General features: G+C 51.8%; 1 protein-coding gene across 2 annotated transcripts in view; it reads left to right on the top strand.

Annotated features, from left to right (window-relative positions):
• Positions 1 to 594: 594 nt before the first annotated feature.
• The window catches only part of Foxo3 (forkhead box O3), a 97,750-nt gene continuing 83,525 nt past the window's right edge, over positions 595 to 14,819 (top strand). Inside the window, exons 1-2 of one of the 2 annotated variants that reach the window (XM_036168826.1) lie at positions 595 to 648; positions 2,385 to 3,101. In XM_036168826.1, coding sequence (XP_036024719.1) covers positions 2,484 to 3,101 — 618 coding nt within the window. In that variant the 5' untranslated portion in view covers positions 595 to 648; positions 2,385 to 2,483. Of the gene's footprint in view, positions 649 to 1,079; positions 1,334 to 2,384; positions 3,102 to 14,819 lie in introns of those variants that run through there. The other variant, XM_036168825.1, reaches the window with a different exon arrangement.

Genomic DNA, 14,819 nt, shown 5'->3' on the forward strand with positions numbered 1-14,819 from the left:
CGGCGCAGGGCTCCGGGGTCACGCGCGTGGAGAGACAATGACATCATCTGTTTGTACGCGTCGACCTAGCTTGGTGCAGGGGCGGGGCCGCACGTCACTTGAGTGACGGGTCGCGCGCAAAGCCCGGAGGCCGGAGTTCCAGGGTAGGCTGCCTTTGCAAAGGCGCTTTTCGGCTGCTCCTTCCTCTGTGTGCACTGGGTTGTTGCGGCGCTCCGACTTTTACCTGCTGTGACTGAGAGGATTTTGCTTCGAAAGATACACATGAATCCGAATGGGTAGACTTTTGGTATGCATGTCGCATGTGGCGCCCGAAAGCACACACACGGACGGTCTAGAGGCACGGGTCGTGGGATCTGGACTCGTGAAGGTGCTTTTTGAAGCCTAAAGACTTTAAAAAGTCAAGCACGTAGCCAGCTGCTTTATCATAATAAAATTGTAGCACGCTTCCGGTTCGCTATCTGCTCCCGCTCTTAGGACTGGGGCGCACTGCACTTTTCTTCTGAGTTACACTTTTCCGGGTCTGCCGGGGAATCCGTGAAAAGCGAAGCACGCCTGGGGTTGGGCGTCCCAGGTGAGAGTCCGGTACACACCTCTCGGTGCCTATTGCAAGGCAGCGCTATCTTCGCCGGCCAGGCTTTCCACGCCAAGGTAACCCTTGTCATCTGCGCTTAGAGTCTTATCTCGGGTGTTACCTGGTGTCTGGTTCTCACGCGGAACCCGATACCAGGGCGGCCTCCGAACCCGGGCGCTCCGACGCGCAGGCCAGGAACCCGGGAGCCAGACGCTGGCCCTGGAGCGGAGAGGGCACGCGACTGCGCACCGCGGGGCGCTCCAACTCGCCCGCGATCGCCCGTCCGTCCCGGGCCAGCGTGCTGCCGTGTGTGGCTGTTGACATTCCCGGGAGCTCGGAGGAGCCCGGCACCGAGGGCTGCGGGAGCGGGCCGAATCCCAGCCCGCGGCGCGCACCAGCCCGCCATCCCCACCCCCGTCTCCGCAGCCCCGCGCAGGCGCGACTGAGCACACACGCGCACTCCCCCACGCACGCACGGCAGCACTCCGGGCCCCCGCCCCAGCCCTCCCCCTGGGCGGGGACCCGCCCCGCCGTCAGCCTAGGTTGAGGCTCCCTGCGTGTGTCTATAACTTTGTGCTGCCGCCGCGGCCGCCCTGCTCGTGGAAGGGAGGAGGAGGAATGTGGAAGGCGGCGGCGCGCAGGCTGACAGGAGCTTCCTCCCGCGGGCTGCGGCGGCGGCCCGAGCGCCCCCTCGTCGCGGTGCCCTGGGCTCGCTCGGAATCGTGCGTCCCCCCGCCTCGTCCCTGAAGGGAAGGAGCCGAGGTAGGCGCCGGAGCTGTGCCGTGGGGCGGCCGCCTTCCCAGTGACTCCGGATCTGTTTCCGAGCTGGGCCGGGCGCTTCCCTTTCCCTCCCCGTGACTCGGTGCGCTCCCCGCCTTCTCTCCCGCTAGTGTCTTTAAAGGACTTGAGGGAAGGGGGGAACTGTCAAGATGGCAGCAGCGGGAGCAAGGAGGTGATGAACGGGCTGGTCCGGGTTTTCTGGCAGCCCGAGAGATTTGGCGCTTCCCGACCTGTTGGAAGATTTATGTTCCCACTTGCTTCCTCCCTCCCTCCCGTTTCTGACCGGGAAGGGGGCGGAGGGCCCCACGTCCCCCCAGAAAACACACCCCAGGTCCTCTGGGTGGCCGCTCCTGCGGGGTCGGCCCTCTCTCTCTTGTTGGAAGTGACCCTGGCCAGTCTGCGCCCAGACCCCTCTACGCTCGCCCTGCTGGTCCTGGGGTGGAGAGGAAGAGACGGGAGTTGCCTGCGCCAGCCCTGGGCTCGGGCCACTGGTCTGGGAGGGGTGTGCGGGGAGGCGGGGGGTGGTGGGGTGGGGGGGAGAGTCGCAGGGCCCTGGAAGGAGAGAAGAGCCCGGGACTCTGGTGACTCGGGCTGCGCCTCCGCGGGAGGCACTTGGGCGGGCCGGAGCGAAACATAAACAAACGCACGCCCGCCCTCCGAGCGCCGCCGAGCGGCTGGGGTCCCGAGGCTGCCCACGGACGGGCGCGGGCGCCCCTCCCCCCCGCCCTCCCTCCGCCCCGCCACCCTCCCTCCGCCCCGCCACCTAGCCCGGGAGAGACCTGCGGATCTGGCGACGGCCGCGGGGGAGGGGGCTGCCCGGTGCGCGGCCGTCGATTCGCTCGCGTCTCCCGGGCGGCCTGGCCAGGGGGCGGCGTCTGCTGCGCCAGGTTCGCGGGACGCACGTCCCCAGGTCCGCCCGTTCCAGGAGCAGGAGCAGGAGGAGGAAGAGGCGGCGGCGGCGGTGGCGGGCTAGGAGTCTCGGAGGACTAGGCTCCCGCACGGGATAACCAACTCTCTCTTCGTGCTTCCCTAGGCAGCCGGAGCCCGAGCCTTCGCGGCGCCCGGGTCTTCTCCCGCCGCACCCAGCCTGGGCGCGAGAGCCCGAGCCGCGGGCGGCGGGCGGGCGGCGAAGATGGCAGAGGCACCGGCCTCCCCGGTCCCGCTCTCTCCGCTGGAAGTGGAGCTGGACCCAGAGTTCGAGCCCCAGAGTCGGCCGCGCTCCTGTACGTGGCCCCTGCAGAGGCCGGAGCTGCAGGCGAGCCCGGCCAAGCCCTCGGGGGAGACGGCGGCGGACTCCATGATCCCCGAGGAGGACGACGATGAAGACGACGAGGACGGCGGCGGCCGGGCCAGCTCGGCCATGGTGATCGGCGGCGGCTTGAGCAGCACGCTGGGCTCTGGGTTGCTCCTCGAGGACTCGGCCAGGCTGCTGGCTCCCGGAGGGCAGGACCTCGGGTCCGGGCCAGCGTCCGCCGCAGGCGCGCTGAGTGGGGGCACGCAGACGCCGCTGCAGCCTCAGCAGCCACTGCCACCGCTGCAGCCGGGGGCGGCTGGGGCCTCCGGGCAGCCGAGAAAATGCTCTTCGCGGCGGAATGCCTGGGGGAACCTGTCCTACGCCGACCTGATCACCCGCGCCATCGAGAGCTCCCCGGACAAACGGCTCACTTTGTCCCAGATCTACGAGTGGATGGTGCGCTGTGTGCCCTACTTCAAGGATAAGGGCGACAGCAACAGCTCTGCGGGCTGGAAGGTGCGTACCTACCGGGGGGCTGGCGGCCGGACCTGCCAGGCGCGTACTGAAGCGAGCGTTCTGCCCGCGCCCGGAGAGGGTTGGCAGGAAAGCCTCTCTTGTAAGGCTTTTTTGGAGGGGAGGGGGGTTCTTTTCACCCCTGGAGGAGGAAAGCCTGGAAGTGGCCTCAGAGTGGGAAAAGGAAGGTCCCGAGCAAGCCTTGGGTATGCCTAGGTGAGGAGGCTGTGGGCAAGGGACAGGAACGAGGGAAGGACGGGGACATTTGTATTTGCTGGGTTACCCCGATTGCAGCGAGGAGGTAGGTCCGCGGCCGACTTTGGAATAAAGTGGGCTGCAGCGAGGACAGTGTGGGTGGAGAAGGGGCGTGTGTGGGGGAGAGTTTGGGACTGCGTTCAAGTCAGTGGCAGGAGCATGATATTAGCAAACTGAATCCTTGGGTCCAATTTGTGTCTGTGGGTGTTGACACTAACAGGCAAATCGATCTCATTAGAAAAAGCAATGACTGTAGACGGTTTCCTGGCCGGCTCTCATGCCTTTATTCGTTAGAATTACCACTCCAGCAAGCCTGCCAGCAGGTAGCCTCTGAAATGCTCTGGGGCTTGGAACAGGCCAGGTTCGTCACTCCAAAGTGTACCGGCTACACCTGCTGTTCCTGTGGAGGCCCATGCTGCTGCAGGCAGTGTTTGAGGCCGGTGTCTAGCGTTGGAGACTCGAGTCTGAGCTTTACCTGTGTGGGAGGGAGGGGAGGGTTGATAGCAGGGTTGGGCCTTAATGGCTTCTACCTATAAATGAGCCAGAGAGAGAGACTTCTGTTCCTTTTCGGCCTCTTGGGGCACCCGACACGTGGGAGGGGGAGAGGTGAGGAAAGGCTATGATGTAATGACTTCCTGCGGTTAGGCATCCAAAGAGATTAACTCCTGTTTCTCTGCTGGGCTGCCAGTGCTCTTCTGGGCACCTCCAGGCCCATTCCCTGGAGGTCCCACGTCACTGGAGTGTCACGGGCATCGTCACTTACGATTGCCTGTGCTTACAGTTTTCTTCCTCTTCTTTACTTCGCTGTCGTTGTGGAGCTCTGGGACTCCTGGGGTCCAGGTTTTTAGGTGTATAAAGTAAGAACAGTTCATCTTTGTGGAGAGCCGAAGTAGAGCTTTAAAAGCCTTGCAACCAAAATGTCTTCCAAAAAGTGACCTCGTCCTGAAGAGGCCTTGCTTAGATGGTTTAAAAGCCAAGCGTGCATTCCACAAATCTGTCTCATTTCAGATGATTCCAATACTGATGTTACAAGTCTTGTATTTGATCTGATTTTATTGATTTCCGAAGGAATGCCATAAGTGTGAGGTGAGGGTTGTTTCCAGAAGGGATGGGGCTTCTGTTTCCAAAGTATTGCTAATGTGATAGCTTTGAACACAGCTTTGGAGTGGATGGCAAGGGTTTATGTCTGTGTACATTGTCTGGAAGGTGTGTGTGGAATTGGGCAAAGTACTTTTGGGAGTTTGGAATATTTCTCAAAAAATTCATACCTGAAATTAAATTCTACGTATTTGAATTAGCTATAGAGAATCTATTAGTTGAAGGTTACTTAACTGTAAAAATCACATAGGGTTTTTAACCTTCCTAATGAATGTCTGCATATATGTATGTATTATTTACAGTTAGAGAGAGTGTGTGAGTGTGTGAGTGAGTGAGTGTGTGTGTGTGTGTGTGTGTGTGTGTGTGTAAGTCAGAGGACAGCTCTGGAGAGTGGTTCTCTCCTTTCATCATGTAGGTCCTGGTGTTGAACTCAGGCTATTAGGTTGGTGGCAGGTGACTTCACCCCTTGAACCATCTTCACTAGCCCATCCACTGACTTCAGGATTACCAAAGCAGTTTAGTTCCATAATAGTGTTTCTAGCTGTTGTGTCTATAGAAACCCCAGTTTTGTATGCTTGAATTTTTAATTTTTACATTTACTTCAGAAAGTGGTTACCAAAAGTAGCCATGAATTGAGTTTGGTCCGTATTTTCATAAAGATTTCAGGATTTCAATGGCCCTTGACTCCAGGCTGGTTTTTTGTGGGCCACCCTGTAGTTACTGGGAATTGAACTCAGGATCTCTGGAAGAGCAGCCAGTGCTCTTAACCACTGAGCCATCTCTCCAGCCCTTGAGGCTGGTTTTTTGTACTGTCTGTGACTAATAGGCAGCCTTTTTTCATTTGCTGGTTTGGTGGGGCTGGGAGACAAGATAAAGGGAAGCAAGGTCAGGAGCTAAGTGTGACCCACTTCCATGCATCCGTGTTTAGGAACCCACTCCTGTAATGAATAGTCATTTTGGAGACCTGCACTTTAACCACACTGCTTTCGTGTGAGTTACTCTTTAGAGTGTTTAGCTTCTAAAATGGTCTAGAATTCAGGTTAACTTGCAGACACTTGCATACAGGGCAGGTATGCAGGGTCTTAAACTTAATTCTTTTGTGGCTTTTTTGGGCCAGACCATCATGTGACTACAACCAGAATTATCACTTTAGGATTACGGAAAGCTGGGGCATAATGGTGCACGCCTTTAATCACAGCTCTCAGGAGGCAGAAGCAGGCAGTCTCTGAGTGTGAGGCCAGCCTGGGCTACAGAGTGAGTTCCAGGACTACTTAATAGAAAGACTATCTTAAAACAAACAAACAAACAAAAACACCCCCCAAATTACAGAACTAAAGAAGTAGAAAAGAGCCTTGGAAGCTGGGACGCAAACCAGTCATTTCCAGCGCTGGCTGACTTTTTAGAGTCACCTGGGAACAATTGAAAACTACTAGCGCTCAGAGAATTGGATAGAATTTGGCTCATGTGTGACAGCATCAGCGCTTTTATTTTGCTTTGGTTCCTCAGGTGATCCTAATGTATAGTCAGGATGAAGTTTGCTGATGTAGTTCGTTCGATCCTTTCACTGGAGAAGAACCTGGTATTTCCAGAGATTGAGAACTGTTCTCAGATCACAAGGAGCATGAGGCTAATTAGCAGCTACAGGTCTAGAGCTCCTGGTCACCGGGCTTTCTCACAATATTTTCTTGAAATTGGTCTTTTAAAAATTTGCTTTCTCGAGAAGCACAATTGTCCCTCCCGCCAGCCTGCAGACACTGGTGGTTATTTCAGGACCAGAAGGACACGGGGGTGGGGGGTGGTGGGGGAGCAGAAGAGTCATATTTGGGTAGCTGCATGATCTGTCATCTGTGGTGGCTTAGGAAGCCTGAAGTAGCACAAATGGCAGGACAGATAGCTTTTTAACAGAAGAGGAAGCCCTTGCCCAGTGCATGCTCTGCCTAGGGGGATGATGGCTATCTCTCCCAGGCTCCCTTACCTCAGCCGTTACAGTAGATGAACAGCCAGATGGAAGGAAAAGGTTACTGTCCCTTTATTCACATTACGTTTACTTGAAGGGCACTGTAGTGAGTCCCTCAGTTCCCCTTGTATTGGGAGACCCCAAGGACTCTAGGGTTTACCAGGAACCCCCCATCCCCCCTTCATCATTTACTCCCTTATCCAGATCCCTACACGCTCATTTCTCAGGGTTAGGGCAGGGTCATTCTAAACAGCCCTGGGTTTCTGTGGGGTGCCTACTGTGTGAAGACTTCTGCTCTAGTCTTCCAAGTCTGAGCCTTTCATGGGAAAGTGTTGCCAAGGTTGGGGAGAAAAAAAAAAAAAGGATGAAGGTTGACCTGCCCACAGTGCCTCCAGGGAGGAACCCCAGACCTGGGAAGACTTTAACATTCTGTATTTAAAAAAAAGGTTATTTTAATTTAGTTCTAAATTTCAAAATGACAGAGCCCTAATTCCATGTGGGTTTGTCATTTTGATATTTGTCCTCTTGAGCTGCTGAAGGGCCAGTTACAGTGTGTGAAGAATCTGTCTTCTGCTTGGCCTGGGTTCTTTTGTAATTTCCTCTGGCAGCTCTCTCTGTCAGTGATTCTCAATAACACACTTCCTCTTTCTACAGCAGCCTGCACAGGGGACTGTTTTCCTCTTTTGCAGAGCTGTGTCATTGACCTATGAGTGAAGAAATTGGACCTTTTAGACTTTGATCTTTGAACCTCATGTAACAGAAAGGCACTTCAGAAAGAAGCTAAATGTGTGTTTTCGTGTGTTTATCTCCTTGGAAAATGAAACCATAGCGGCCTTATTTTTAGGAGACTTTGGGAGGGTTCTATTTTAGGGAAATGATACCATAGAGCATGTTGAAGATAAACTTTTCAGTGCTTGCTTCTGATTTGTATTTAAACATACCAGATAGTTTTATCTGAAAGATAATGAAAAGGCCTTGTCTACTAAAAAAAAAGAAAAAAAAAATCCCTGAAACTTGGCAGGCGTCATCCACCTTTGATCAGAATGCTGAGGTGAGCCGGGTAGGCCCATGCATTTTGACAAGTTCCCCACTTACCCATTGCTGCTGCCCCAGAGTGCAGATTTCTAGGGCTGGAGAAAAAAATGAAGTTTATTTTCTTCTAATATCTCTTTCCTTTGGGAAACAAACTTGATCCTTTTCCTGACTTAGGTATTTCCTTTATATGTGCCACAAACGAGGCGTCTAGGAACCAGTTTGCCTTATGGCTACTTTAGGAAGAGCCGGGGAGCAGACATCCATCCACAAGTGTGTTACTTACTATCCATTGATAAGACAGTTGGGGGTAAGTGATCGAAGGTGGCGGAGTGATAACTCTTGGTGCCCGCTTCCATCAGCCCGTTTCATTCATTCAGCATCTGTTTATTAAAAGCATGCTGTACACAGGGCATTCTGCCCAGCCCCAGGGACACGGTGGTGGGATACGGCAGATAAAATTCCAGTTCACAGGAGTTTATGTTCTAGAGGGGAGACAGGCTGCTACCAGCAAGGCTGTGCGCTGTGAGCGTGTCCTTACTGCTCACGCTTGGCATTTTACACACCCGTGTTTGTACCTTTCCCAGTGCCTCCCCTCTGCTGAGCGGCTATTGCAAATGGCCAAGCAGGCATTGTCCTTGGGTTGCTGCCCTGTGGCTCTCGGCAGATGACTTTGAGCTTGCTATATAGATGGGAGGCCTCTGCAGCCTGAGGCCCGGAGTTGGAGTCTGTTTGAGAGGAGCCTGAGTTTCCAGAGTCCACCTGTGTGGAGTGCTTGCTGCACAGAGGCTAGCTCTTCAGTCGTCTGAGGGGCGTGGAACCTGACACAGCTGAATCATCTGCAGGGCTTTTCACCGACGACATTCATAACCCTTTGTGGGGGGGGGGTCTTAAAAGATGATGCGCTTCCGTTTTCTGGTGAAGTACGAGGCCAGGGGCACACGTGTGACTGGGTCAGAGCTTCCCAGCCTGCTGGGGTGTGGTTGAAGTGTGTTCACAGGAGTTCAGGGCACCACTGCTGGGTCGGGTCTGCTGAGAGCCACTGTGGTTTCACAGCTGTTGTTGTCATGCAGGTAGCTTCCAGTTCTGCAAGCTCCTACTTGATTTGCTCTGCCTGGCTCCTCCTCCTCCTCCTCCTCCTCCTCCTCCTCCTCCTCTTCCTCCTCCTCCTCCCCCCTCGGGGCTCTCACAGGAGTGGCCGATTCTTTCCTCCATTCTCCACCAGCGCTCACTTGGTCCTGCTGACGAAGCCCTCTAAGGCTTCCTTGCCTAGCTCACGCCCTGACTCTTGCCTGTTCTGACTCTCACACATTGACAGTGTTAGAGACAGGCCAGGATGTGCTCTGACACCAGGAGGTGGGTGGTTTTTGGTTCCTTGTGTCCTCGGCCCATAAGGGTGGCCTTCTGAGATTCTTGTTGCTGAAAGCTGAAACTGTGACTCAGGACTGAGCTGGTGAGGTGACCTGGATGCTTGCAGGTGTGAAGGTTCAGCAGCCCTTGTTCACCTGGCTTTGATGTGGCCATGATGTGGTGTGAAGGTGGAGGTTCTGTACTGTTGTTTCTTACTACTAGAGTCTTTGGAAAACTACAATTCACACCGGAAATGGGAGGAAGTGCGATGGCTGGCTCTTCACTAAGGAAGGGATGAGGTCAGTCTGGGTACCATGCGGTCTTCAGCATCAGCACTGTCTGGAGGGTCCCTGAGCAGAGAGTTTCTACCTTCCTCACAGGAGCCGCAGCTGGTCAGTGAAATGAAGTTGTTTGGGACCTTCTGTGTTTTGGGATGTAAGCCTTGGATGCACTTGTCAAGCTTCATGTCTATCGCCTAGGAAATAAGTCACCTGTGAAGGGAGAGAAGATATCAGTCAGTCCGCATGACCGGCCGCTTCTGGACCAGCCTGTAGCCTTTCTGAGTTAGGGATTTTCTGAGTAGGCGGTTTGGCATGTGACTTAGATAGAAGACCCAGATTCTGATTACATCACTGCCAGAGAGTCTTGGTAACTTCAGTCATTGTATCATGACCCTGACCACTTTCATCCCCTTCCCGCTTAGGAAAACCGAAAGAACCATCTGCACCTGTGGAGGGCTGTGCTGGACCCGGCCTGGTGGGGTGCAGATGTGTGACTGGAGGATATTGCAGGCTAGGCTGCTTTAGAGTGCAAGTGTCCTACTTCTCAAGGGTGTTTGGGCTTTGATCTTGATCTTTTTTCTTGTTTCCCCTAGTGCTGGGTGACTGTTTAGGAGCTCACACTGCAGAGTGGAATAGACTAACTCCCAGGTTGGCTGTGACCCTTCTAGCCACTGTGCTTTGCTTGGCCTGTGGTGAAGAAGCCAAGAGGAGCCAGGTTATCTTGAGGCTCCCCATACCTGAGTTGTTGGATGTACCCTGGTCCCGAGCGATCGAAGGGCAAGGAAGGTGCATGGCACAGTTGGCACAGGCAAGGCCAGGGCAACTCTGCACCCACGGCAACAGCCTAGACATTTGTTCCCCTTCCGAGTGAGCCATGACAGACTCCGTGGGAATGTGTTTGGCAGTTTCTAGTGTGTGTTTGAAGTTTATCCTTCACTTCTTTGAAGGCCTGTATGAGCGTGTGTAGGGAGAATCCATAGTATAGTTCTTCTTGCAGTCTGTGTACCTCCTAAAGTGGTAATTTTGTTCCTGAAGCCATGAAGAGCCTAAATTCAGAGCCAGCACAGGGGGTGCAGGTCTTGAAACTGATCCTGACTGTATCTTCCTCCATAAAGCTAAGATGTCTTGATTTAAAGACCTCCAGTATATAGTGCTTCCATGACTAAACGTCATCATTTGAAAAGGGTAATTTGAGCTGGAGATTAAAGACTAAAAGTAACTTTCTAAAAGAAAGCCTTGGTTTTCTGAGACCCATGCTCACTTCCTACCTAAAATAGTTAAATAAGAATTTTTATTTGATTTTCTAAGAGTCTCGTTTTGTATCCCAGGCTGTCCTTGAACTTGCAGGCTTCCTAACTCAGCTACTGAAGGCTGAGGTCACATGCTCCCTACAGGTATGCTTTTAACTAAAAGTGCTCTTGGCTGCCTTTTGTGCTTTAGTATATCTGGTCCTGATATTTGTAGGAATAATTATTTATACCTGACACCAAGGGGCTGGGGAGATGGCTTAATTGGTAAAATGGTTTACCATGCAGGCGCCAAGACTTGAGTGTGAGCCCCAGAGTCCTCAGAAAGCTGGCACAGTAGCCTGGGGAGATGGCATAGGTTAGAGCACATGCTCTCGAGCATGAGGACCTGAGTTCAAATCCTGGTAAAAGGCCAGGGTGTGGCTGCCTGTGCCCCTAAAACTGTGAGGAGGAAGCAGGATTCCAAGAGCTCCCTGGCCAGCTTAGCCCCAAATGGCAAGTGTCTAGTTCAGTGGCAGGCCCTGTCTTGAGGCAGTCAGAGCCAAAGAAGATAACTGGTACATTCCATGGGCCTCTGCATGTGCATTCACAAGCACACACCCCTGCCCACTGGTGTGTGGTACACACTAGCAGCCTAGCACCAATGGGTCAGCCCCCGACCACTGAGAAATCATGTCTCAACAAACAAGATAAGAAAAAGCAGGTAGAGTGCACCTGAACAGTGACAAACTAATTTGGCTCTGTCCACTCCCCCCCACCCCCCCCCCCCCACTGAAGATTATAGATCATGTTAAAATCAGTAGAATATGCTGTTCTAGTACTGTTCGGATTGTGGTCCAGGCCTTCCCCGAGTCCTGTGAGCCTGAACATGATTCTAGTTGAGTCTTGTTGGCTGTGGATCTGGGGAGACTGTTAACTCTGAACTTCTTACTGACTCTGTGGTGCTGAAATCTGTCATCACTCTTTGTTTTGCTCCCGCCTTGCGATGATAGTTTTATTTGGACTTGGTGATTGTAGTGGGTTGAATCATGCATTTCCACGACTGGTGGTTACTTGGAACCTCTGAGTGTGACCTGATTGGAAGCAAGGTAATTGTGACTTGCTTAGCATTTACACCGTGTGCCAACTGCTCAACTATGTGATTTTGTTTTTCTGTTTGTTTATGTTTAACATTGATCCTACAAGGTAAGTAAATCCCAGGAGAAGGAAATGGTTTAAGGTCACCGAAAGTAATTTGGGATTAAAACATAGCCTGACTTTGGAGCTCTTACCCTTTTTTTTTTAGGCTCTTCTGCTTCCTGGAGTGTGTGTGTGGGATACAGTAATTTAAAGGTTAAACAGCAACCACCTAGGGAGTTTCTGCATGCTGTTTGCTGCATTCTTTATGTAGATCCCCAGTGGTGCTCACATTAATCCTGTGGAGTACTCCTGACTGTGGATCTTTGGAGCTGCGGCTGATAGCATCTAACGTGGCATCTCTGAGAGGCTGTCTTAGTAACTTTTCCATTGCTGTGGAGAGACCATGACCAAGACAACTTAGAGAACAAAGCTTTTAATGGCTTACAGTTTTGGAGAGTAGTCCAGGACCGACCTGGCGGGGAGCATGGCAGCGGACCAGAAGGAATGGTGCTAGAGAGCTTGTATCTTGAGACATCACTATAAGACAGAGCTAACTGGGAATGGCATAGGCTTTTAAAGCCTCAAAGCCCACCCCAGTGACACACCTGTAGCAAGGCCACACCTCCTAATCCTTCCCAAACAGTTCTACCAACTGGGAACCAAGCACTCAAATATATGTGAGTCTATGGGACCATTCTCTTTCAGACCACCACAGTTGAAGAGTGAAATTGGGCCATGATTTTGCCTCTTTCCCTGGATGTTTTCATGGACTGAAGGAATCTGTGCACATCTGGGCCTTTAGTGGGAAACTAAGGAACTCGAGACCTACACTTCAGATCTGTGGGTTTAGCAGTTCTGCCTTCTGGTTTACTGTGGGTCACACACAGAGTGCACTGTTTAGAAATGATAGAGTAATATGTAGTGTGTAGAAATTCTTTGGGCTGGGCTTTCATCTCTGAGGTCCTTGTGCCTCCTGACAGCAGGACATCTGTGCTTTTGCAGCAGGTAGACGGGTAATGGCACAGTCCCAAGAAAAAGTGGGTTTCAGGAAAAAGAAAGTTTGTAAGTTCCTGGCAGAAGTTTGGCTTCAGAATCAGATTTCCTAATTAAGGGTATTAAAACTATTTTCCTGAGGTGGCTGACTCTTTGCAGCGCCGTTATGAGGTTCAGAGGCAGGCTGCCAAGGCAGAGTCCAAGGTGCTGCAGCGCGCACACTGACAGTCAGGTTAGTGTTCTCTCTGCTGCAGAGCTGGCTGCTTTTGTCCTCAAGGCCCCATGGCTGAGCAGGCCCCGGAGTGCTGGTTTCAGCTGGCCACAGAAACGGGTTAGCCATGTGCTAATAGAATAGGACACGACACACAGAATGCTACATATCATCACATGTCATTCTGTGTATACTGGAGAAAACTTAGGTCATGGCTTTCCTAGTGGAGATAGGTGAGTGGAATCTGGAGACTTTCCAGACGAGCGCCTGAGCCCTTTGATAAGTGTGAGTGTGCGGGTCGGGCCTGCCTGATAACCCAAGCAGCCAGCGTGCAGACAGGGTGGGGTGAAGGGTGGAGGGCAGCTGGGATGGCAGTGCCTGTGCCCACAGTAGCCTTATAACGAGGGGACATAAAATTACACTCACTGGAGCTTGTTGGTGTCTCCTTGGAAACTGGTGGTGTGGTCAAATGGAGGGTTAGGATCTGGCAGTGCTGGAGTACTTTCCTAGCGGACCCCCCCAAAAAAAGTGCATAGTGAAGGTATTCATTCAGGTCACTCACATCTCAGAACTGCCTTTTCCCCTGAAGTACTCTTATTACATTTAAAACTGCTGTTCTTTCATTATAAATTATCCAGATAATTACCTTGGTTCTATAGTTCACAGCAAGCTTGTGCTGAGTGATGTTTAAAGCCTCCTGCTGTCCACCTTCTCTTGATTTTTTTTTTTCATTTTAGTTCTCCTTAATATTATTTAATATTCCTTAAGTTTATTTAATATTCAGTTAAGTGTCTTCCTTGTTATAACAGTTTTCCAAAATAAAACACTTTGTCCTAGATGTCTGCATTTGAACTTTTGGGGTGTGTGTGTGTGTGTGTGTGTGTGTGTGTGTGTGTGTGTGTGAGAGAGAGAGAGAGAGAGAGAGAGAGAGAGACAGAGAGAGAGAGAGAGAGAGAAAAACAGGGTCTTACTATGTAGTGCAATCTGGCCCTGCATTGAGAACCTGCTCCTCCAGCCTCCTGAGTGCTGAGAGCATGGCTGTACCACCACTCCCAACTATCTGTGAACTTTTCTCTCCACTCTTGGAGTACATCCGCACCGTAAAAATCCCCCAGTTAAAGAGGTCAGTGTTGCTGGGAGACCTTTCAGCACTCAGGCCCTTAGCTAGTTGTTCTGAGCTTCTGAGTCAGTGCTCATCTCCAAGTGAATCTGCTCAGTCTCTCTGCCTTTCCATGCTTTTTCAGTGGGTTCTGTGTTTTGTTTTGTCGTTTCCTCTGGCCATCGGTTCCTTGGGTCACTTGAGAGACAGTCTCTCTTTGCTGGTTCTCTTTCTGTATAGCCCCATGAATAGCTTTAGTCTGCTGTTGTAGATCAGTGCATGTATTGTACAAATGAGTAGCAGCCCACAGGCTAACACAGTTTGAAGCAAGCCATTTTTGAGTAAAACTGAAGCTATGAGGTCAAGTATTCATCTGAATTTCTTTAGAAAAGACAAAAAGATCAGACCATCTGCACCATTTATGTAACCCATGAAGCAGGCCTGGAAATCTGGAAACAATCTGGTGCTGGTGTGTTTAGAGTGGTCTTCCCGCAGATGCTCTGGGGTGCTGCTTTAGTGTACTGGGGCTCTTAGCTCAGGTAGCTAGCTCCCTGGGTGAGCTGGTGTACTGTTTCTTGAAATTAGTGTCCTAGATCAGGTCTTCTATCTCCAGCCCCATCCAGTAAAGATAAGTTTACAGCCTCCTGTTTGAATGGGTGCATGTCCTCCGCTGAACTGAATTATCTCAATCAGTCCTAGTTAGTCTCTTCCTTTCCAAGAACGATCCTTATTTCATATGGAAAGGTGCTGTGATTTTGGCTGTATTTTTGGCTTTATCACACCCAGTTGCTAAGGTAATACTTGGTCCTCGCCTTGGACAAGGGTTAGTAGTTGTTCTTTGGTGGGGAGAGATTTATTCTGATAATCTCATAAAATCAGAGACTGCTTCTGGTTAAGGGACATAGTTATGAGTTCAATAATTTGTCTAGATACCTTTGGGGGGGGGAGATTAGATCAGATGCATCTTTTGTGTAGCCCAGAGAAAGAAGCCTGAACTGACCACTGAAAGTGTCCTTGGCCTGATTGTTAAGGCAGCCTATGGCAGATGCCAATTTGAAGCTTGTGGGCACCCAACCTGA

The sequence above is a fragment of the Onychomys torridus genome, chromosome 19, assembly GCF_903995425.1.
Source record: "Onychomys torridus chromosome 19, mOncTor1.1, whole genome shotgun sequence".
NCBI classification, from domain to species: Eukaryota; Metazoa; Chordata; class Mammalia; order Rodentia; family Cricetidae; genus Onychomys; species Onychomys torridus.